The following is a 22,148-nucleotide window of genomic DNA, read 5'->3' as shown; positions in this document are numbered from 1 at the left end:
TTCACTCTTTTTCTAAATCCTAAGAAGATAACAATAAGGGGATTTAAGGAAGGGGTCAAGGAAAGGAGTTATTAATAATAGCAAAACTTTCAATGGAAACTGGAAAACAGAAGGTCATATGGTTAACTAAACCAGCAGGGAAGAAAGCTTAGAAGCAACTTGATTTACCCCTGAATCAATGGGATTACAGTACAGCTGGGCTGTCATTGCTCAGTCCTGTCCAACTCTTCCACCCCATCGACTGCAGTGTGCCAGGCCTCTCTGTCCATCACCAACTCCCAGAGTTTACTCAAACTCATGTTTGTTTAGTCAGTGATCTCATCTTCTTTCGTCCCCTTCTTCTGCCTTCAGTCTTTCCCAGTGTCAGGGTCTTTTCCAATGAGTCAGTTCTTCACATCAGGCGGCCAGAGTATTGGAGTTTCAGCTTCAGCATCAGTGCTTCCAATGAATATTCAGTACTGATTTCCTTTAGGATGGATTGGTTGGATCTCCTTGGTGTCCAAGGGACTCTCAAGAGTCTTCTCTGACACCACAGTTCAAAAGCATCAATTCTGCATTCAGCTTTCTTTATAGTCCAACTCTCACATCCGTACATGACTACTGGAAAAACCATAGCTTTGGCTAGACAGACCTTTGTTGGCAAAGTAATGTCTCTGCTTTTTAATAAGCTGTTTAGGCTGGTCATACTTTTTCTTCCAAGGAGCAAGTGTCTTTTAATTTCTGGCTTCAGTCACCATCTGCAGTGATTTTGGAGCCCCCCAAAATAAAGTCTGCGACTGTATCCATTGTTTTCCCATCTATTTGCCATGGAGTGATGGGACCAGATGCCATTATCTTAGTTTTCTGAATGTTGAGTTTTAAGCCAACTTTTTCACTCTCCTCTTTCACTTTCATCAAGAGGCTCTTTAGTTCTTTTTTGCTTTCTGCCATAAGTGTGGTGTCATCTGCATATCTGAGGTTATTGATATTTCTCCCAGCAATCTTGATTCTAGCTTGGGCTTCATCCAGTCCAGCATTTCTCATGATGTACTCTGCATATAAGTTAAATAAACAGGGTGACAATATACATCCTTGACTTACTGCTTTCCCAATTTGGAACCAGTCTGTTGTTCCATGACCAGTTTTAACTCTTGTTTCTTGACCTGCATACAGATTTTTCAGGAGGCAGATAAGGTGGTCTGATATTCCCATCTCTTGAAGAATTTTCCACAGTTCGTTGTGATCCACAATAAACTTTGGCTTTGGCATAATCAATAAAGCAGAAATAGATGTTTTTCTGGAACTCTCTTGCTTTTTGATGATCCACTGGATGTTGGCAATTTGGTCTCTGGTTCCTCTTGCCTTTTTAAAATCCAGCTTGAACATCTGGAAGTCCACGGTTCATGTATTGTTGAAGCCTGGCTTGGAGAATTTTGAACATTACTTTGCCAGCGTGTGAGATGAGTGCAATTGTGTGGTAGTTTGAGTATTCTTTGGCATTGCCTTTCTTTGGGATTGGAATGAAAACTGACCTTTTCCAGTCCTGTGGCCACTGCTGAGTTTTCCAAATTTGCTGGCATATTGAATGCAGCACTTTCACAGCATCATCTTTTAGGATTTGAAATAGCTCAACTGGAATTCCATCACCTTCACTAGCTGTTCATAGTGATGCTTCCTAAGGCCCACTTGACTTCACATTCTAGGATGTCTGGCTCTAGGTGAATGATGACACCATTGTGGTTATCTAGGTCATGAAGATCTTTTTTGTACAGTTCTTCTGTGCATTCTTGCCACCTCTTCTTAATATTGTCTGCTACTGTTAGGTCCATACTGTTTCTGTCCTTTATTGTGCCCATCTTTGCATGAAATATCCCCTTGGGATCTCTAATTTTCTTGAAGAGATCTCTAGTTTTTCCCATTCTATTGTATTCCTCTATTTTCTTTTTGCCTTGATTACTGAGGAAGGCTTTCTTATCTCTCCTTGCTGTTCTTTGGAACTCTGCATTATGAGTATATCTGTCCTTTTCTCCTTTGCCTTTCTCCTCTCTTCTTGTCATAGCTGTTGGTAAGGCCTCCTTAGACAACCATTTTGCCTTTTTGCATTTGTTTTTCTTGGGGATGGTCTTGCTTCTTGCTTCTTGCTTCTTTTACAGTGTTACAAACCTCCATCCATAGTTCTTCAGGCAGTCTGTCTATCAGATCTAATCCCTTGAATCTATTCGTCACTTCCACTGTGTAGTCGTAAGGGATTTGATTTAGGTCATACCTGAATGGTCTACTGGTTTTCCGTACTTTTCTTCAATTTAAGTCTGAATTTGTCAATAAGGCGTTCATGATCTGAGCCACAGTCAGCTCCCAGTCTTGTTTTTGCTGACTGTATAGAGTGTCTCCATCTTTGGCTGCAAAGAATATAATCAGTCTGATTTTAGTATTGATCATCTGGTGATGTCCATGTGTAGAGTCTTCTCTTGTGATGTTGGAAGAGAGTGTTTGCTATGACCAGTGTGTTTTCTTTGCAAAAGTCTGTTAGCCTTTGCCCTGCTTCATTCTGTACTCCAAGGCCAAATTTGCCCTTTACTCCAGGTCTCTCTTGACTTCCTACTTTTGCCTTCCAGTCCCCTATAATGAAAAGACATCTTTTTTGGGTATTAGTTCTAGAAGGTCTTGAACTGTTCAACTTCAGCTTCTTCAGTGTTATTGGTCAGGGCATAGACTTGGATTACTGTGATATTGAATGGCTTGCTTTGGAAACGAACAGAGATCATTCTGTTGTTTTTGAGATTGCATCCAAGTACTGCATTTCAGACTCTTTTGTTGACTATGATGGCTACTCTATTCCTTCTAAGGGATTCTTGCCTATAGTAGTAGATATAATAGTCATCTGAGTTAAATTCACCCATTCCAGTCCATTTTAGCTGGAATGTAGGTAGTACTAAAATTAGGAGGATTATTTGAAGTAACAAGGCTGTATATTGCTTATTTAACTTCTATGCAGAGTACATCATGAGAAGCGCTGGGCTGGAAGAAGCACAAGCTGGAATCAAGATTGCTGGGAGAAATATCAATAACCTCAGATATGCAGATGACACCACCCTTATGGCAGAAAGTGAAGAGGAACTAAAAAGCCTCTTGAGGAAAGTGAAAGAGGAGAGTGAAAAAGTTGGCTTAAAGCTCAACATTCAGAAAATGAAGATCATGGCATCTGGTCCCATCACTTCATGGGAAGTAGATGGGGAAACAGTGGAAACAGTGGCAGACTTTATTTTGGGGGGCTCCAAAATCACTGCAGATGGTGACTGCAGCCTTGAAATTAAAAGACGCTTACTCCTTGAAAGGAAAGTTATGACCAACCTAGATAGCATATTCAAAAGCAGAGACATTACTTTGCCAACAAAGGTCCATCTAGTCAAGGCTATGGTTTTTCCAGTGGTCATGTATGAATGCGAGAGTTAGACTGTGAAGAAAGCTGAGTGTCAAAGAATTGATGCTTTTGAACTGTGGTGTTGGAGAAGACTCTTGAGAGTCCCTTGGACTGCAAGGAGATCCAACCAGTCCATTCTAAAGATCAGTCCTGGGTGTTCTTTGGAAGGAATGATGCTAAAGCTGAAACTCCAATACTTTGGCCACCTCATGCGAAGAGTTGACTCATTTGAAAAGACTGATGGTGGGAGGGATTGGGGGCAGGAGGAGAAGGAGACGACAGAGGATTAGATGGCTGGATGGCATCACCGACTCAATGGACATGAGTTTGAGTGAACTCCGGGAGTTGGTGATGGACAGGGAGGCCTGGCATGCTGCTGTTCATGGGGTCGCAAAGAGTTGGACACGACTGAGCGACTGAACTGAACTGAACTGACCCCCCCCATCTCCTTCTTTACTTAATGTGTCTCAGCAACTACTTACCCTCAACTCATCAGATTGCTGGAGGTTTCTTTGTTAGTGATGGAAAACAGAGTCTTTCTCATGGAGGGTACCTGGGTATGATTGTATTGAAGACAGAGATTGAGTGACAGTTATTTACTGGGTGGTGGTTTCTAGAACTCTGGCAACTAGGCTTATACCTTCAAGGTCAGAGACTGGAAGACTCTTACCTGGGAAATTTGACTATTCAGAGAAAAGACCTAAGGGTATTAATGTCAGGGGTTCTTCAACAGAGCAGTTAGCTGGATCACCCGCCAGTAAAACCCACAGTTGTAAGTCCCAACTGTATCCTCAGATCTTCTAGTCATCTTCTTAGTATGTCCCCCTGAAAGATGAGCAGACAGGGACTTCCCTGGTGGTCCAGTGGTGAAGAATCACCCTTCTGGTACTGAGGATGTGGGTTCAATTCCTGATCTGGAACTAAGAGCCCTCGTGTCATGGGGCAACTAAGCCTGTGTGCTGCAACTCCTGAGCCCATGAGCTCTGTAGCTCTGTGCTGCAATGAAATGCCCATGCACCATGATGAACTATCCCATATGCCCAACTCAGTAAGGCCTGACACAGCCAGATAAATACTAAAACAAGAATATGCATTTTTTAAAAGATGAAGGATCTAAAACAAAGGATTTCCAGATGTTTGCTGAAACTTTCTAACTTCAGGTTAGAGAGAGACCGAATATACTGGGGGGTAAAAAAAGCACCTTAGATAACAAAGGGTAAAACTTAAGGAAAAAAACATTGATGCTATTAGGTGAGAGATTGGGGCTTCCCATGTGGCGCTCGTGGTAAAGAATCTGCCTGCCAATTTGGGAGATTTAAGAAACTCAGGTTCCATCTCCTGGAGGAGGGCATGGCAACCAGTATTCTTGTCCTGGAGAAACCCATGGACAGACGAGCCTGGCAGGCTGCAGTCCATAGGGTCACAAACAGTCGGACACGACTGAAGCAACTTAGCACGCACACATTATAATAGAGGATTGAATGGAAGAAAATGCAGTTTAAAATAAAACCATGAGGGAAGGAATACATTGAGCAAAAGGGTTGAAGAGCAAGTGACAAAATTAGAGAATCAGTCCAGGGACTTAAATTCTGTAAGAGAACAAGGTAAAGGGGAGGAACAGACGTGTTTCCAGATGAAAAGCGCTCATTAAGTGACTAGCATCAAGGCACATCATAGAATGTCAGATCACTAGTCTCAGAAAAGGAGGTCTTGCAAAAGCTTCCAGAGAAAAAACAGATCAGCAATCAGAATGGCGCTGAGCCTCTGAATAGTAACAGTCTGCACCAGTGGAGTAATGCCTTCAACATTTTAGGGGAAAGTGATTTCCAGCCTGCAGTTCTCTACTGAAGCTGTGCTTTGGGAAGGCTAAAAATGCAGTGGCTCAACCAAACAGAACTTAATTTTTTCTCAGGAAACAGTTCATTGTGGATAGTTCAGTATTTTCCACAAATCAGACAGAGACCAAGGCTAGCAGTGCAGCTCTGCCATCCTTTAGGCTCTTATGTTCAAAAGTATGATCTTCATGGAACTTCCCTGGTGGTCTAGTGGCTAAGTAGTCCTTACTCCCAATTTAGGGGGCCAGGGTTTGATCCCTGGTCAGGGAACTAGATCCCACATGCCTCAACTAAGAGTTCACATGCCACAACTAAAGAGCCTACATGCTGCAACTAAGATGGCATAGTCCAATAAATATATTAATTAAAAATCTGTTTTTTCAGGCCATAGGATTGGCATTACCTAGATGCTTGTTAGAAAAGCAGACTCTCAGGCCCCGCCAAGACCCACTGCATCAGCATCTGTTTGAAGATCCCCAGCTGCTCTGTGTGCACAGTAAACATTGAGAAACACTGCTCTGGGGCATTGCTGTCTGCAGTGTCATAACTGGATTGCTGCCATCCATGGGTCACAGCTGGCAGGAAGGCAGAAGAGAAAGTATGGAGGATGCACACCTGTCTCGCACAGGCACACCTGTCTCTCTGGCTAGGGAGAGGCCCATGTAATTTTTACTCACATTCCTTCGAAGAAAACTCAGTCATGTGGTCTCACATCAGCTCGAGGGTTTGGAGAAATCCAGTCCTTACTTAGGTGGTTGACTATCAATATTTTTCTAGCACCATGGGAGAATAGATTAGATTTTGGGGGATATCTAGACTCACAACAGCTCAACTATCAATAGCAAAGACAGAATAAGGACATTTTGATATGTACAGGGTCTCAAGTTTGTCTCCCAAGTATGCTTCTCAGGAGGTGATTAGAGTTAGACCCAAGTTAGACAGCTCTTGGAGAGATTTTGTTTTCAAGGAGAGAGAGATCACATCTGTTTTGTTTTGAATTAATTGAGAGGATACATAGATTTTTTTTTGGAGAAGAATATAGTGCAGAATTAATGATAAATTCAGAGAATAAGCAACTTTTAAAAATGACAGTTGTTCAGGGGAAACAGTTGTGCAAGTAGAGAAGGGTAATCAGAATATACCACATAGTGCAGCTCAAGATAACATTTGCAATAAATCCTGAATGTTGACAGAGTGCTCTTGAGAGAGTATCCCATGCTGGAGCAGCGGGGATGGTGAAAGGGGCTCAGACTTCACCTTACATGGCAGGAAGCATGAAGAAGTAGCAAAATAAACTTGTTTGGAGATTCAGAGTAAATACCAAAAGAAACATCTAGATGAAGTGAGAGTGGTTGCCTGGGAGAAGAAGGAAGTTGGAGAGAGGGTAGGGGCTTACTTTTTACTGTGATAGGCCTTGTAGTTGTATCTGACTCCTTCCACTGTGTGGGTATACAGCTTTGAAAAAAAAATTAAATCAACATGAAAAGTGAGAGAGGGATTTCCCATTTTCCCTTTCGATCCTTGCAGTTAAGAGGAGCAAGTTCGTGAGGCAAGGAGCGATAGGTTTGCAGCCGCCATTTCTTCCGCCTCCGGTCTCTGGATCTTTTGTAGAGCGTCCAACAGCGCTATGTTGGGACAGAGCATCTGGAGGTTCACAATCTCTGTGGTTCATCGGAGCCACTATGAGAAGGGTCCAGGGAAGAATATACCATTTTCAGTGGAAAACAAGTGGAGGTTACTAGCTATGATGACTTTGTACTTTGGGTCTGGATTTGCTGCACCTTTCTTTATAGTAAGACACCAACTGGTTAAAAAGTAATCCATGAGACAGATAGGAAGAGGAGCATATTAAGAGGTGCAGTCTCTTAAAAGGATCAGTCCCTTGAACTCAGCATCCTAGATATGTTTGTAAATAAACTTATGGCATAAATCCTTAATGCCTCTTCTCTGAAATATGGAACATGATAATTGAACATGTGCTTACATTTTCTTTGAGTAATATTGCATTATTGGTTTCTTAAATATGTATTTGATTAAAAAAAAAAAGTGAGAGAGGAAAAACTTGAGAAATACTTTACTGTGAAAGAGCCCCAAGTGTGGAGGAATGCTTTTTTCTTTGGTTTTCTTTCTTTCTCTCCCTTCTTTCCATCCTTCCTTCTTCTCTCCCTTTCTTCCTTTAATGAAAGAGACCTGTGCGGGTTTATTTACCATGGAGGAAGAATCAATAGAGAGAGAGGCAGAGGTTGAAGAGCTGGGGCTGTTTTGCTGAATCAGTGTCTCAGAGGAGTTGGGAGGGGAGTGATCTGAGCACAGATGGAGGGATTAGCCTGGCCCGGGAGGAGGCATGTGGTGTAGGAGAAACAGTGTCAGTGCTTGTTGGTAAGAGATGGGATTCATTTATCCCTTAGAGCCTAATCTCTGTGAAGAGTGGGGGAGAAATCACTCTGAACGTGATTGGAAAATTAGTGAGTAGGGTGGGAGAAGGAGAAAGGAGGTGACCAGGGACATGGAGGGGAGGGGGACTGGTAGTTATCAGGTATTGAGGGTCCCAGCTGAGGTTAGAAGCTATAAGTTTGTAGTGGCCCAGATCCATACCCATCGCTTAGCATGGTGTTGGCACCTAGGATGTGTTAAAAATATTTCTTGAGGGACTTGTGGTTAAGTCCCCGGTCCAGTGGTTAAGACTCGGCTTCCAGCGCAGGGGGCTCTGGTGAGAAGAACTAAGATCCCACATGCTGCTCAGCATGGCCAAAAAAATGTGATGAATGAACAAGTAACTGGTTGTGTGATTTTTCTCTGGCAGTGCCTCAGCAACCCCGTGTTGGAGCGGAGAAGGGTGAGGTGTTGCTTAGGCAGAGCCAAGGGTGGGGTTTGAGAGTAGGTTTTGTGAAAGGAGGAACATTTGAAGCTGCTGAGATGGTGGTTGATATGATGATCCTGAAGTTTTGTCTGGAAAGAAAAGGAAGTGTTAAATTGTGAGAAAGCCAAAGGGGCAAGTTTTGTGACAAAAAACCAAGAAGCTATTTTTAAAAAATGATTGTACCTGACTACATATTACAATTAAAAATTCATGGGTTTTTAAACTGTAATATGTAGTCAACAATTTTGTTGTTGTTCTTTAGTTGGTAAAGTTGTGTCTGACTCGTTGCGACCCCAGGGACTGTAGCCCACCAGGCTCCTCTGTCCATGGGATTCTCTAGGCACGAATACTGGAGTTGGTTGCCATTTCCTTCTCCAGGGGAGCTTCTTGACCCAGGGATCGAAAAGATGCTCACCTTTTTTTCTCTCGTTAAAAAAAAAATTTTTATAGGAGTGTAGTTGATTTATAATGTGTTAGCTTCAGGTGTACAGAAAAATGATTCAATTATATATATATATATATATACACTTTAAATACATATATACTTTTTTGTATGTATACTTTTTGGGGGCTACTTCCTGCACCACAAGAGAAGTTCTTATATCCTTGTTGTTTAGTTGCTAAGTCATGTCTGACTTCTTTTGCAACCCCATGGACTATAATGCTCCAGGCTCCTCTGTCCGTGGGATTTTCCAGGCAAGAGTGCTGGAGCAGGTTGCTGTTTCCTTCTCCAGGGGATCTTCCCAACCTAGGGATTGAACCTATATCTCCTGCATTGGCAGGTGGATTCTTTACCACTGTGTCACCGACGAAGCCTATATATACTTGTTCAGGTTCTTTTCCTTTATATTAGGTTATTACAAGATACTGCATGTGTTCCTTGTGCTATACATTAGGTCCTTGTTGGTTATCTGTTTTATATATAGTATTGATGCTCACCCTCTTTGACCCACCAATTCTACTTTTTCTTTTTGGTCGTGTTTTGCGGCTTGTGGGATCTTAGTTCCCCCACCAGGGATTGAAAGCGGACCCTTAGCAGTGAAAGCACGAGGAGTCTTAACCACTGGACACCCAGGGAATTCCCCCACCAATTCTACTTTTAACAGCTTGTTCTACATATGCACTTTGCATGTGAAAAAAGACATATCTTCAAGGAGACTTATTGTAATAGTGTTCGAATTAGTGAGAGTGGACATTCTTCATGTTCACTGATAGACAACTGACAAGTAAATGACATCTAGGCAGTGGAAGCCAGGCGACTCTTTAAAGCAATGAGGGAGATCTAGGGACTTCCATAGTGGCCCAATGGTTCAGAATCTGTTTTCCAGTGTAGCGGGCGCAAGCTTGATCCCTGGTCAGGGAACTAAGATCCCACATACTACTGGGCAACTAAACCCCATGTATTGCAACTAAGAGCCCATGTGCCACAACTAAGGCTTGATGCAACCAAATTATAAATAAATGAAATAAAGAATGAGATAGGTGTATATGGCTTGCTAAAGGAATGTTCTTCTAGTTGCATGACTGAGGGAAAAAAGCCAGGTGTAGAAGAGTGCATAGTATGCTGTTCAGTTCAGTTCAGTCACTCAGTCATGTCCAACTCTTTGAGACCCCATGAACCGCAGCACGCCAGGCCTCCCTGTCCATCACCAGCTCTTGGAGTTCAACCAAACTCATGTCCATTGAGTCGGTGATGCCATCCAACCATCTCATCCTCTGTCATCCCTTTCTCCTCCTGCCCTCAATCTTTCCCAGGATCAGGGTCTTTTCAAATGAGTCAGCTCTTCACATCAGGTGGCCAAAGTATTGGAGTCTCAGCTTCAACATCAGTCCTTCTAATGAACACCCAGGACTGATCTCCTTTAGGATGGACTGGTTGGATCTCCTTGCAGTCCAGGGGACTCTCAAGAGTCTTCTCCAACACCACAGTTCAAAAGCATCAATTCGTCTGTGCTCAGCTTTCTCTATAGTCCAACTCTCACACCCATACATGACCACTGGAAAAACCATAGCCTTGACTAGATGGACCTTTGTTGGCAAAGTAATGTCTCTGCTTTTGAATATGCTGTTTAGGTTGGTCAAAAGTTTCCTTTCAAGGAGTAAGCTTCTTTTAATTTCATGGCTGCAATCACCATCTACACTGATTTTGGAGCCCCCAAAAATAAAATCAGCCGCTGTTTCCACTGTTTCCCCATCTATTTGCCATGAAGTGATGGGACTGGATGCCATGATCTTCGTTTTCTGAATGTTGAGCTTTAAGCCAACTTTTTCACTCTCCTCTTTCACTTTCATCGGAGGCTCTTTAGTTCTTCTTCACTTTCTGCCATAAGGGTGGTGTCATCTGCATATCTGAGGTTATTGCTATTTCTCCCGGCAATCTTGATTCCAGCTTGTGCTTCCTCCAGCCCAGCGTTTCTCATGATGTACTCCGCATAGAAGTTAAATAAGCAGGGTGACAATATACAGCCTTGACGTACTCCTTTTCCTATTTGGAGCCAGTCTGTTGTTCCATGTCCAATTCTAACTGTTTGCTGTTATCTGTATTTAAAATAAGGGAGAAATATAGGTTATATGGGTATGACTGTGTCTGAAGAATGTCTTTGGAAGAATAATCAAGGAACTGATGATACTGGCTGCCTCTGGGAATGAGGAATGGGAGGCTGGGTGTCAAGGGCAGGAGGGAGGCTTCTCTTCCCTGCGGATTTTTTTTTTTTAACTATGTGCATGTTTCACTTTCTTAAAAGCATTAGAAATGTTTTTAAGCTAAAAGGAAAAAGGCCTTGTTTCTCAAACTGTGTTCTAATTCAAAATCCTGATTCATGGATTCTTCCTGGGACCAACTGAATCAGAATCGAGAAAGGTGGAAGCCTAGGACTCTGTGTCTTTATCGTGCACCCCAGAGGATTCGGATTCACCTGAAAAGCTGTGAGGTCCACAGGCCAAGAGCTCCGAGGTCAAGGAGCAGGTTTCTGGAGTCAGAGGGATGATGGCGGTTCCTCCGTGTGAAGAAGACCAGGGTGTGCAAATAGACTGCTACTGTGGAGAGGTAAGCAAGGTCACTGGCATTCTGGGGGCACTAAAAGCCTGTGGGTAAATCATGATTTAATTAGGCTTCATGAGCCATGTGCATGCCTGCATGCTTTGTCGTCGTCTGACTCTGTGACTGACTGTGACCCCACGAGCTGCAGCCCGCCAGGCTCCTCTGTCCCCGGAATTTTCCAGGCAAGAGTACTGGAATGGGTTGCCATTTCCTCCTCCAGGGGGATCGTCCCAACTCAGGGATTGAACCCGCATCTCCTGCATTGGCATGTGGACTCTTTACCACTGAGCCACTAAAGGCTGGTAGGAGGGGCCCCATTGCCTCACCGGCCTCATCTGGAACTGCTTTGCCCCTGGATGTCTCTGTCCCAGTCCCTGTGGCCTCTTTCAGCCTCTGAAATGTGCTCTGTTCCCGCTGCCCTCACACATGGTGTTGCTGTTGCCTGGGATACTGGCTTCCTCCTCATCTTCTAGGGCTCTGTTCCAAGGTCACCACCACCTCCAGGGAGATCAGTCTCCAGCCCTCGCCTCAGTCAGAGCTCCCTAGCTGCTGTGTTTCTCCTTTGGAGCAGATACTGTAATGATTTCAAGTTTGTTTTGACCACTGCCATCCCTGTGCTATGCTTAGCACCTGATGGGGATTTAAATCAAGATGGTTCATGGCACAAATGAATGAGCCTTAAGAGAAAAAGGAAGGTTGGACTGCAGGAGTGGGAGTGGGTGGTGGGGGTGAGGGATGTCAAGAGTATCACTCCCTCCCTCCAGCCCAGCCAGGGCCTTGGGCCCAGCCTCTGGGAGTCCCCAGTGAGTGTCAGAGGAGCAGTGGTGGGTTGTAGCTTCTTGGGACTTGTCCACAGCAGCACAACTGCCTCTGGCTGCCTGAAGCCTCAGCTTGTGTGTGACAGTGTAAGTACCAGGCTCCACAGAGATGTCAGTCGTGTGGCTTCTGCCTGCAGCTGTGGCCCCACCGAGCCCCAGGAACAGACAGTGGGAGCAGCCACACGGAGCAGTGGAAACAGCTCAGTCACAACAGGTCACCCTGTGGTCGTGTATGTTAGCCCCAACAGGGACGGGCCTGCCCTGCCCACCTCCCGCAAGCATCTGGTCTGCGGGAAAGTGAGTTGTTATTCCCTCTGTAAATGAGAGAGTTTGCTCTGTGGTTTATCAAACTGCCTTTGAGTCGGGACTGACCAAATCAAGTTTCTGTGTTCACCTTGGGGCACAGGTACAATTCAGCCATTCCGTAAATGTTTATTGACAGCCTGTGGGCCAGGTGCCATGTGGGTGCAGAGAAGGGACTGAGTCTCACCCACAGCTGACAGTCACGGATGAGCACACGACGCGCTCCTTAAATGCCGCTCAGAAAACACACGCACTCCGGCCTATTAAAAGGTTTATTTTCTTCTTTATGCTCAGAAACAATGAAGTGGTCTTGCCCCCCAAAGGGTCTCATCCTGAAGGAATGGGAGGCAGAGAGAGTGACAGGAGCGGGTGTCGGTGTGAGGTTGAATGTGGGAGTGCTTTCCCCCTCTTCCTATTATCACTCCTCTTCGGCTCCCCCTCCAAAAAATTGAGGTGTGAACACAGCTTGCCACCCACTGGGGGATTGGGGAAGCACAGCTGAAGTCAAAAAATTAATGCCCATGTTCCACAAGAGCTGGGTCCAGTGCGTATCTGGTGGGGGATGGGGGAGTGGAGGGGGGTGTTGGTCGAGGAAGCCGCTGGGTGGAGGGGAAGGGAAGAGGGACTGGGATCCCCCTCAGTGACAGTGGGGGTCTTGGTCCTGCCTCCACCTGCCCCCCGGCCCCTGCCATCCACTCCCTTCTTCCAGCCTCCCTTCCTAGCAGAACTGGTCGTAGTCGTCCTCATCCTTCAGCCCCTTGAGCCGCAGCCGGGCAAAGTCCTCAAACACAATGTCGTCGTCTGTGGCATAGCTTGGTGGTAGAAAGGAGGGGGTGAGGTGGGGGCCCCAGGCCTCCTCCACCTCCCAGTCCCCTCCCCTCCCAGAGACAGAGGCGCCGGCCAGAGCAGCCTTGGGACTGGAGATGTTTGCAGAAGGGACAGAGAAGGGGTGATAGTTGGCAGCTCATTAGCCTAAGTCCTCTCAGTTGGATGCTTCAACCATCCCGCCTCCCAAAGGGAAAAATAGGGTAGATCTGAATGCTACAGGAATCTGTCCAGAGAGTCAAAGCTTGAAGGGGTGGGGCATGAGTCCCTTACCTGGTATCGAATTCAATGAGGTTGGTGTCCACAGGGGCATCTGTTTCAGGAGCAGCTGAGGGGAGGAGAGCCGGGGGGTGGGTGGATACTAAAATGACCAGCTTTCCTCTCCGCTGGCCTTGCTTCAGACCCTCCCTTTGTGGGCTTGGGTGGGTGGCAGGCTCACCTGACTGGGGCCTGGGAAGGGCGATGTGATCATGGGGCTTGGGGTGCATGAGAACAAAAGGCAGCTCCACTGAGACGTCCCTGGGGTTGGGGGAGAGGTGGCAAGAAGAGATGATAGTGCAGAGCCAGAGGAAACCCCTGCGCCCCACCCCACCCCCAGGCTCTCCCCAGCCCACCACTCACCCGCCTCGAGACACCACCAGCTTCACCTTGACCCTGTAGGACACCAGGATCCCCAGCACCTCCTTGTTGGCACCCTCCTTCACGCTGCAATTGGGGGAAGGGGTTGGACCAGAGCCCACTGCTCTGCCCACTGCCCACCCCGGGCCCCCCATGAGGAGGCAGGACTACAGATACCACCAGCATGCTCATATCACGTGAAGTACCCTGCTGTGGTCCTTCTCATCCCTCTCTCAGTAAAAGCCCAAGTCCTTACAGCCCAGCCACCCTGCACTGTCTTGCTCTCCATCAGCCCTCTGACCCCACTTCCAGCTCCCAGGCTGGCCTCCAAGGCTTGCTGTGTGTGGTCATGTACAGAGCGGTGGGGAGGGGTGAAATCCAGCCCCTATGTTATGAAGCTGTTGCCCCTAGAGGGCCTGTCTCAGACACCCAGGTGGTCCACCTCAGGGTCTTTGTGCCTGTGGTACCCTCTGCCTGGAGCGCTCCTGCCCTGCACATCCATGTTACATACTCCCTTGGCATCTTCACCCAGAATCCACCTCTGGATCAGGCCTCCCCATCCCTCCTACCACCCTCCCCTTTATATCTCCCATGTCGGCCTTGCTTTTTCTCCTTAACACCTGTCACTAAACACACTACACATTCTGTCCTGTATCTGATTTGTCTGGCCTCCCTCTGAGAACGGGAGAAGTGTTTGGGATCTGTTCAGTGATAGAGCCCTGGCCCTGGGGACAGAACCTGGTACACAGCCGCACAGAATGGATGTCTAGTTTCCTGTGCTGCAGCCAGCCCCCCTCCCCACTGACTCCCCCTCACATGGTGCTGGACGCCAGGTTGGTGTCCTCGTGCTTGAGCTTCCCGTCCAGGGCGAGGCCACGCTTCTCCCGGTTGTTGCTGAGCAGGGGGGTTATGGTGTACACCTTACAGAACGTGGAACTGGGTGACACCTGGTCACTGCGGGGTGGGGACAAGAGAGGGAGACTCTGAGGGGTCAGGTGGGGCAAGAGGGCAGCTCCCACCCCCAGCGGCTTCTCCCCCATCACCAGCCCCTCCTCTCTGTGGGCACGGGTCACAAGGAGTAGGTTTTGGCTCAACCTGCTCAAGAAAACAGGCAGCTCAGAGCCACCCTCAGACTGGAGGGAATGCCCTTGTAAGTTGAGACAGTTTGAGAAGAACCACCCACGTCCTCACGTTCCCAGGGCCCACCCTTCCCAGGGCTGTTCTGCTACTCACTCTTGTTCGACTTGAGCCACGGGACACTTGTACTGGGCAGTGCTGAAGAGGCAGATGTCGGCGTACTGTCTCACTGTGGGGGGAAGGGGCCGGGTGCCAAGCCGGGGCATGGGGTACAGACAACTCCCTGCTTAGCTCCAGACCCAGGCCCCAGGCCATCACTGCCCCGGCCCCTCTGAGGACCCTCACTGCCCCTCCATCTCATCCCGGAACAGACAGCCTGAGGTCTTTGAGCCCTGTGGGTCTCCCAAACTGGGCTCTGTCCTGGGGCTGAGCTGATGCTTGAGGCCATGTTGGCAGAAACTGCCCACCCCCCTGCCTCGCGGCCCCCTTCCAACCCCCACCTCCTACCAGAGACTTTGATCTTCTTGACAGTCTTGGTGGAGTTATTGGTGACGTGGACATTGACATTGAGGGGCTCCCCATGGTAGTACAGCTTTTGAGGGGAGGGGGTCAGGTTAATTGGGTGTTTTCACTGGTCCTGTTATTAGCATGCCCCCCTCCTCACCCCGGCCACGGCCACACACACACAGGGCTGGGCCTCCTCCCAGCCTGTACCCAAGCCCACCCTCAGCTAAGGTGGCCTCCTTTGAAAACATCATCCCGCCCTGTGGTTCCAGCCCTCCCCCCAGGGCCTGCACTGCAGCACATGCATCGCCACCCCACCTCCTTGTCCAGCGAAGCCTCAAGGTGCAGGGACCGGTCAGACATGAGGAAGTGGCGTGTGGTTTCGGCTGAAGGCTGGGGGCCGGGTTTCTCTGGGGCAAACTGCACCTTTCGGATCACCAGACGCACAGAGTTCCTGGGGGCAGAGGGTGAGTGGTGAGAGGGTCAGTCTTCAGAGGGTCAGACACTGGTTCCCACCTTCCACAGGGGTCCGGGTCAGGCCCGAGGGGAGGTTGCTTCCCTCACCGTTTGTGGCTTTTCTCTTCTAGTGATTTGGCGCAGAAGGCTCGAATCTCAAAGTCTACCCCGCAGGCCTCAAGGGGGTAGAAAAGGTCACATCTTACACAAGGTCCCTGCCACCACTCCCTTCCTTCCTGCTTCTCTGGCCTTGGGCAAGGACTCTTGGTCTGAGGAGCCTAGGGCCTGGGTCTCCCGCCTCTGCCTCCCCGAGGCCTGGCTCCTGCCTGGGCTCGGTCTTGGCTGTGCAAGGTGAGCCCTTCTACCCTTATGAGCAGGTCAAGAGCAGGAGGCAGTACTGCACGGGGCCAGGGCACAGCACCCGTTCCATAGGGCCACCACCACGGGGCATATTTCCCTGCCCTGAGTCCCACCCTGATGTCTCCTCAGCACCTCAGCCCGCCTCAGGTGTGCCCCTGGCTCCTGCGGGACTCTTCCTCCCGTACCTTTCCTGTGTCCTCTGGGCCTGGCTGCAGGGTGACGGAGCAGGGCAGGTTCTGGGGTATCTGTGGCAGAGGAATAGAGTTCAGTTCTTCCAGAAAGTCCCCAAATCTTCCTCCCAATCTCAACTTAAGAGGCTGGAGGACTCCTGGGGATGAGAAAGGAAAACAGAGGGGGCCCCAGGGAAGAGGCAGAGAGGCTAGGAGTGCAGGGTGACCCTGAAGGGATCTGGGGGTCCCACAGTGTTACTCCCAGACCTTCTTGTAACAGGTGCCTCACCCCTGCCCCCAACACAGTCCCAGACCCCTTGCTCTGCAGAGGGTGGGGGCATCCTCACTGTGAAAAAAAAGGGGTGGGCATGCTGGCCCAGCTTCCTCAGCAGCCGCTCCTGCAGGCGGGTGGGGGGCCGGGGTGGGTTTGGCGTTGGGGGGAAGGCCTGGTAGTTGGCGATGAACAGGTCTTTGCGGAAGGACAAGCCCAGCACATCCAGGTCTTCGCGGCCATAGCGAAAGGCGCAGGTGAGGGTCACAAACACTAGCAAGGGAGGGCAAGGTGGGGTGGTCAGGAGACCCCCTCCCAATGTCCCTCCAGTTCGTAGCAGCAGCTGCTCCTTCCTCAGCAGCATAGCACCGGCCCGAATCTCACCCCGCTCCTGGCTTTCACCTCAGCTCCCCACCTGTCTCCTTGGGGCCCGTCTCAGTGCCAACCCCACCTTCCCGACTCCCTTCCCTCAGGCCCTTGGCCTCAGGGCCGGTACCTTTGCGGTCCTTCAAGTAGTCCGGGTCCACTAGCACCACGCCATCTGGGGAAGGGGACACAGGAGTGCAGTTCCTGTCAGGGCCCAGCAGCTGCCTCCCATCTCGGGGGACATGACACCCCCTCCTGGGCACTTTCTTACCTACAGGATCCACTTTGTCCAGGTGGTCCACAAAGTCCCGCTTGCCCAGGTACACCGTGAGCTGAGGACGCAGAAGGGTCACAGGAAGACTGGGTAGGGGGCTGGCAGGGCTTCGGAGCCCTCAGAAGTGGCTGACCTGCCCCTGGGCCTCCCAGGCTGGGGGTCTCTGAAGGCGTTTCTCTGGGTTTTTATAGGGTTGCAAGAGGAGAGTGGTGGGCTTTCCCCTGACTAGCTGAACTTGAGGCTTTTTAACTGCTCCCTAATACAGGTTCCAGGTGGGTGGGTGTGTCTGTGTGTCCAGGAGAACCTGGCCCTAAGCAGGCAGTTAGAGAGCCTTACCAGATGCCTCTAGGCCTGGGCTTCTGGCCCCTCCCCCTGAGTCTCACTTAGGACCCCAATGTGTCCCCACCCAGCCCTGTGGCTGGCTTAGGCCTTTGCGGCCAGGGGCTTCAGGAGGGAAGGAAGTCGGCTCTTAGCTGTCACAGGAAGTGGGGAGCTTGGGGTTGGGGATCGTCTAGGGGCAGGCCGGGCCTTGTGAGGGCCCAGGGAGGGTCGGGAGGGGAAGCGCTGTGGGAGACTCACCTTGCAGTTAGGACTCGACTTCTTGAAGACCCTAACAAAACAGAAAGGGAAACCCACTGCCTGCCTCAGACTCAGCAGGGACCCCAGTGCCAGGACCTCGTCCCTCCCTTGCCCGAGAAGGCAGAGCTCACCCGAGATTCCCACCTGGAGGCTTTGGGGCTTTACCCAGCCCTACCCCGTCCCACTTCTCCCCAGAAGGACAGGTAACCACAAGTCCTTAATACTCCCAGCATGGCAACCCCCTTGCTCCACCCTCAGTAGTTTCCCTCCTCCCCTGGCAATGGCCTCCAGTTGCCAGAGGAACTGCTCAGGCTCTTCCCAGAGGATCACCTCCAGGGGGACCTGAATGGGCAGGTTGCACGTTGTCTGTATAAGACCTCTCCCTCTTTCCATCTCTGGTCTCCACCTCCCACAAGAGCTGGAGTATTGGAAAGAGCAGTGGCTCTAAATTGGTTTCTATTATGGGCGGTTCCTAAGTGTGACCCTACTCTCCATTAACCTCCAACTGTCCCTGTCTCTGATCTCAGCAGCTTAAAATGTTATTTGTCTTTCAAGGCCCAGCTCAGATGTCACCTCCTTTAGAAAGTAGATCCAGCCCCACTCTAGTCACTCCCTTTTTTGGGGTTTCTGTCACACCTTGTTTATGCTTTGCCTGTAGTGTGATAGGGCTTCCCAGGTGGTGCTAGTGGTCAAGAACCCGCCTGCCAGTGTGGGAGATGTAAGAGACAAGGGTTCGATCCCTGGGTCGGGAGGATCCCCTGGAGGAGGGCATGGCAACCCACTCCAGTATTCTTGCCTGGAGAATCCCATGGACAGAGGAGCCAGGTGGGCTGCAGTCCATGGGGTCACAAAGAACTAGACTTAGCACACATGTAGTGTGATAATGTGCAGTTAGCTGTGTATCATCTATATCACTAGACTGTGAGCAACAGAGGCCTTATTGATTCAGGCGTCCTCAGCATAGTTGCAGCCATAAGCCAGACGCCGTGATGCTTCCTAACATTTATTGGGTGAATGGTTCATGCCCTGTAGCATGCCAAGTGTTTCAGGTGTGTGATTGCATTTAATGCTCTCAGCAACCCAGTGATGGAGGTCCTAATATTCCTATTTTACAGGTGAGGAAACTGAAGCCCAGGAGAGGTCAAGTATTTTGCCTGAGGTCACGGAGAGTATAAATGGTGGAATTCGGGTACAGAGGTACTCTGGCTCTTCATCACTAAATGATTGTACTATCCTGCCTCTGTTCTTGGCATTATGTTTGTTGGAGTGAAGGAGATTTCGCTTTCTGGTTGCTGAAATGGTCTAAGCCTGGACTCCACCCACTGCTGGGAGGATAGGGAGATGTCAGGCAACCCCTGTGCCCTGGCCACTTGTGGGCCTGTTCTTTGCTGCCCCACCTTACTCCTACCAATCCACTCTGCCTCAGCAGTGATACCCAGGAAGGGTCCCCAGGTAGTAGAAACTGAAATCCTGCCACCTGGCCCATCCACTGTAACAAAGTCACATGCCCCTTCTTCCCAGAAGGCCAGGCTATCCAAAGACCATAAGGCATAGGGTACAGAGGCCCCCAGGTACCCCCATCGAGGAAAGGAGGGCAGACACTGGTATGGTGGGAACTAGGATAAGCACCCTATCTCTTGTCCCCACCTGGGGGCTGACTGCTGTGGCAGCCTTCAGCTCTCCCTCCCCTTTGCTTCTGGTTTTCCTCTCTGTCCCAGTGTTTCTTCCTATTAGGAGTCCTTGGCAGAGGGTTGGGACAGCCACAGTCTGTTGGACAACTGGAGTGTGGTTCTGGAGTAATTGCCCTGAAGCAGCTGCAGGGCACCTGCCCTTTGGATCCTAATCTAGCCAACCTCCTGCCTGCTAGGGAGGAGCAAGCATGTGTATACTGAGGCTGGCCAAGAAGGCGGAGTTTTGGGGGTGACCTGAGAGGTGCCGAGTGGGGGGGGGGGGGCCCGAGCAGCAGAAGCAGATGCCCCTTCACACTTCCTGCTATTCTCTCCATTTCCTGTGGCCCAGAATTTGATGGAGGTGGGAGGAATTGTGCCAAGTCAGCAGTCCCCGTGTGGTCCATCCGTCCCCCTCCCTGAACCACATAACGGAAATCTGGGGCCTCCCTCAAGTCAGCGACTTCCCCTTTTGCTGTGTTTAACCCCTAGTCCAGGACACCAGTCCTCCTCCTGATCACCTCTCCAGTATCAATCGACTGAGTGTTCGGGAACCTGTGATTTCCTATTCTATGGGTGGGGAGCTGTGGGGCTGGTAAAATGTTTTGCAGAACAAGTGACAGCTCAGAACCAGGCCCCCATTCCTGATCCTCTCTGGAGAGAAGCAAATAGCCCCAATCTTTTTCCTCTTTTTCTCCTGCTCCCCAGAGACTCAGGCATTCACCCCCGGAGGTGTTGGGTCACAACAGGAAGTGGATTTTGCTAGAGACCAAAAAAGAGAACTCAGGGTGTCAGTGGAAGGAAGGAGCCTCGATTGCACAGAAAACATCCGGGGAGTGGATGGCGTGCCCTGGGCAGATACAGCCTCCCCTCACTCACGGGAAGAAGGATAAGGCCCAGAATTGGGGAGGGTCGCCAAGCACTCTTTGCTCCCCCAAAATGAAGCTGTTGCTCCTAGCAACCCGGGGGAAAGCAGAAGTTTGGAAGCAGAGCCACCCGGCCCTTGGGGCCGGTGGGAGCAGCCTGACTGCCTGTGGGGTACTGGATAGGAGGTTTTCAAGTGGCTGGGCACGAGTCTTCGGGGGATCCCGCCCCTGGCATCTAGTCTGCCCACATCCGTCCCCTCCGGGCCGGCCACCTGCTCCTTCCTCCGCCCCTGCAACGCAGACTGCACCGGAGAACCCAGTCGTCCGGTCCCCTACATCTCTGCGAGAAGCCCGATGCAGGTTTCTTGATCTTCAGCCCTCGCTTTCTGCAGGGACTGTGGCATGCCTTCCCCTCATTATCCTCGAGGACCTAGGCGTGCGGCCCCGGATGGCTGTCCCCTAGGGACCCACGCGTCCGGCCCCCGAATTCTCTCCCCGGTGTTCCTGTCTGGGGACCGTCCCAGCACCCGCCCGGTGCGGCCGTCCACGTCCCGCCGAATGGCCCCACCTCTCTTACCTGGTCCCGGGTTTCTCCCCCATGGTGCGCGCGCCCGCCGCCTGCCCGGTTCGCGGATAGCTCACAGCCTCCTAGCCCGCTGCCAGGTCCTGCTCCTCCCCGCGCCACTGCGCACGCGCGCCCCCGCTCTCTCTATACTACCCCCACCTCTGCTTCCCCCCTCCCAGCTTGGATCTGGAGAACAGAGTCCAGATGCGTCAGCCCGGATCGCGCGCGCCACGGCACTGCCCTCCCTCTCCTTACAGGCACGCGCGGTGATTGGCTCCGCCCGCCCCCCTCCGCCCTCCACTCCGACCCCTGCCGAGGGATCCCTCCCCGCGCGCGGTCTCTACACCCTGCTCCTCCCGCCCATCTCTCCGCCCCTCCGCACCCGTTTAGGAACTAACTGGGCCCCCTCAAAAGAAGGCGCCCGCCTTCCAGGAGATTAAAGCATTCTGATTGGCTCCCTGCATCAAGCACCCTGCAGGGGTTCCCTCCCCTTTGTTTGCTTTCTCGGTGGCGTTGGAGGCTACGGGGGGGGTGGTGGGGGCGGTGAGTGAGCTTGAACACAGTCTAGGAAGGAGGATAAGGGGATGCACAGGTGGTGAGCGGTTCCAGTTGCGAGATGCTCGCCTATTGCGCGCTGCTCACCCCATAGCTTGTAGCCGTCTTTGGCCCTCCCTCCCACTTCTTTATTGTGGTGTGTCAGCTCCCTCTGGTGTCTCTCTTTGATCTTCGCAGGGTTACTTCTAAATTCTCTTACTACTCTTCTCCATCCATTCATCGAAGTTAACATCATTCATGCATACATCTGTCCATACATTTATCCATGTCTATTTTGTGCTAATCACTATACTAGGCAATGGGAACTCAAACATGAATTAACATCGCCCCTGCCTTCCTCGTATGGTTGAGGAGACATATGAAGAGATATTATGATTCCAGGAATGCTATAATAGAGGTATGACTCAGAAGACAAAGTTACTCCCAGAGCTTGGCTGGGGAGGGATGGAGGCAGAGCAGGCTGTCCAGAGGAGGGCACATTTGAGGATAATCTTTCTGAAGGGTGGGCAGAAGTTGAGAAAGGGTATTCCAAAGAGAGAGAAAAGCAAGGCACATCCTATAAATGAGGTGTTTGAGGGGGTAGAGGGCAGGAGAGAGAGGGCTGAAGAGGATAACGAACAGGGTGTGAAGGATTTTGTATAGCAGGTAAAGGAATGAGGCTTCCCGGGTGATGGAGTGGTGAAGAATCCACTTACCAATGCAGGAGATGTGGGTTCGATCCCTGGGTCGGGAAGATCCC

At 50.1% G+C, this 22,148-nt stretch overlaps 3 protein-coding genes across 12 annotated transcripts in view; 2 read left to right on the top strand and 1 right to left on the bottom strand.

The window, feature by feature from the left end:
- Positions 1–22,148, top strand: part of PELP1 (proline, glutamate and leucine rich protein 1) — a 48,349-nt gene that overhangs the window by 906 nt on the left and 25,295 nt on the right. For 3 of the 9 annotated variants that reach the window (XM_040243583.1, XM_040243585.1, XM_040243586.1), the window contains one exon: positions 10,945–11,141. The exons of 1 other annotated variant lie outside the window; for it this stretch is intronic. In XM_040243583.1, the coding sequence (XP_040099517.1) occupies positions 11,079–11,141 (63 nt within the window). In that variant the 5' untranslated portion in view covers positions 10,945–11,078. Of the gene's footprint in view, positions 1–10,944; positions 11,142–15,831; positions 16,088–18,871; positions 18,954–22,148 lie in introns of those variants that run through there. 5 more of the 9 variants (XM_040243587.1, XM_040243589.1, XM_040243588.1 and 2 more) reach the window with 4 other exon arrangements.
- LOC120866101 (cytochrome c oxidase subunit 7C, mitochondrial-like) lies at positions 6,767–7,172 on the top strand. The gene has a single exon (XM_040243597.1). It carries the CDS (start codon positions 6,863–6,865, stop codon positions 7,052–7,054), a length of 192 nt encoding a protein of 63 aa, XP_040099531.1. The 5' UTR covers positions 6,767–6,862; the 3' UTR covers positions 7,055–7,172.
- On the bottom strand, positions 12,513–20,973 carry ARRB2 (arrestin beta 2). Of its 2 annotated transcripts, none has more exons than XM_040243592.1 (15): positions 20,867–20,973; positions 17,757–17,787; positions 17,175–17,235; positions 17,034–17,078; positions 16,614–16,810; positions 16,282–16,341; positions 15,845–15,912; positions 15,599–15,734; positions 15,284–15,368; positions 14,933–15,005; positions 14,516–14,653; positions 13,703–13,786; positions 13,521–13,600; positions 13,355–13,442; positions 12,513–13,068 (listed from the first exon to the last, which is right to left on the bottom strand). In XM_040243592.1, exons 1-15 carry the CDS (start codon positions 20,887–20,889, stop codon positions 12,975–12,977), a joined length of 1,263 nt encoding a protein of 420 aa, XP_040099526.1. In that variant the 5' UTR covers positions 20,890–20,973; the 3' UTR covers positions 12,513–12,974. The 2 variants fall into 2 exon arrangements, with proteins under 2 accessions (XP_040099526.1, XP_040099527.1); XM_040243593.1 differs by having other exon boundaries at positions 13,355–13,409; positions 20,867–20,972.

Source organism: Oryx dammah, unplaced genomic scaffold (genome assembly GCF_014754425.2).
Source record: "Oryx dammah isolate SB20612 unplaced genomic scaffold, SCBI_Odam_1.1 HiC_scaffold_8, whole genome shotgun sequence".
Lineage (NCBI taxonomy): Eukaryota > Metazoa > Chordata > Mammalia > Artiodactyla > Bovidae > Oryx > Oryx dammah.
This window is presented reverse-complemented; position numbering and strand designations above follow the sequence as displayed.

Bases quoted from the DNA above. Each gene is read 5' to 3' on its own strand.
- LOC120866101 (XM_040243597.1), top strand. From the start codon at position 6,863: ATGTTGGGACAGAGCATCTGGAGGTTCACAATCTCTGTGGTTCATCGG.
- ARRB2 (XM_040243592.1), bottom strand. From the start codon at position 20,889: ATGGGGGAGAAACCCGGGACCAG. The intron at 17,788-20,866 runs GTAAGAGAGGTG...CTGTTTTGTTAG, and splicing joins GGGGAGAAACCCGGGACCAG to GGTCTTCAAGAAGTCGAGTC. The intron at 15,735-15,844 runs GTGAGGGAAGCA...CTCTGCCCCCAG, and splicing joins GAAGAGAAAAGCCACAAACG to GAACTCTGTGCGTCTGGTGA.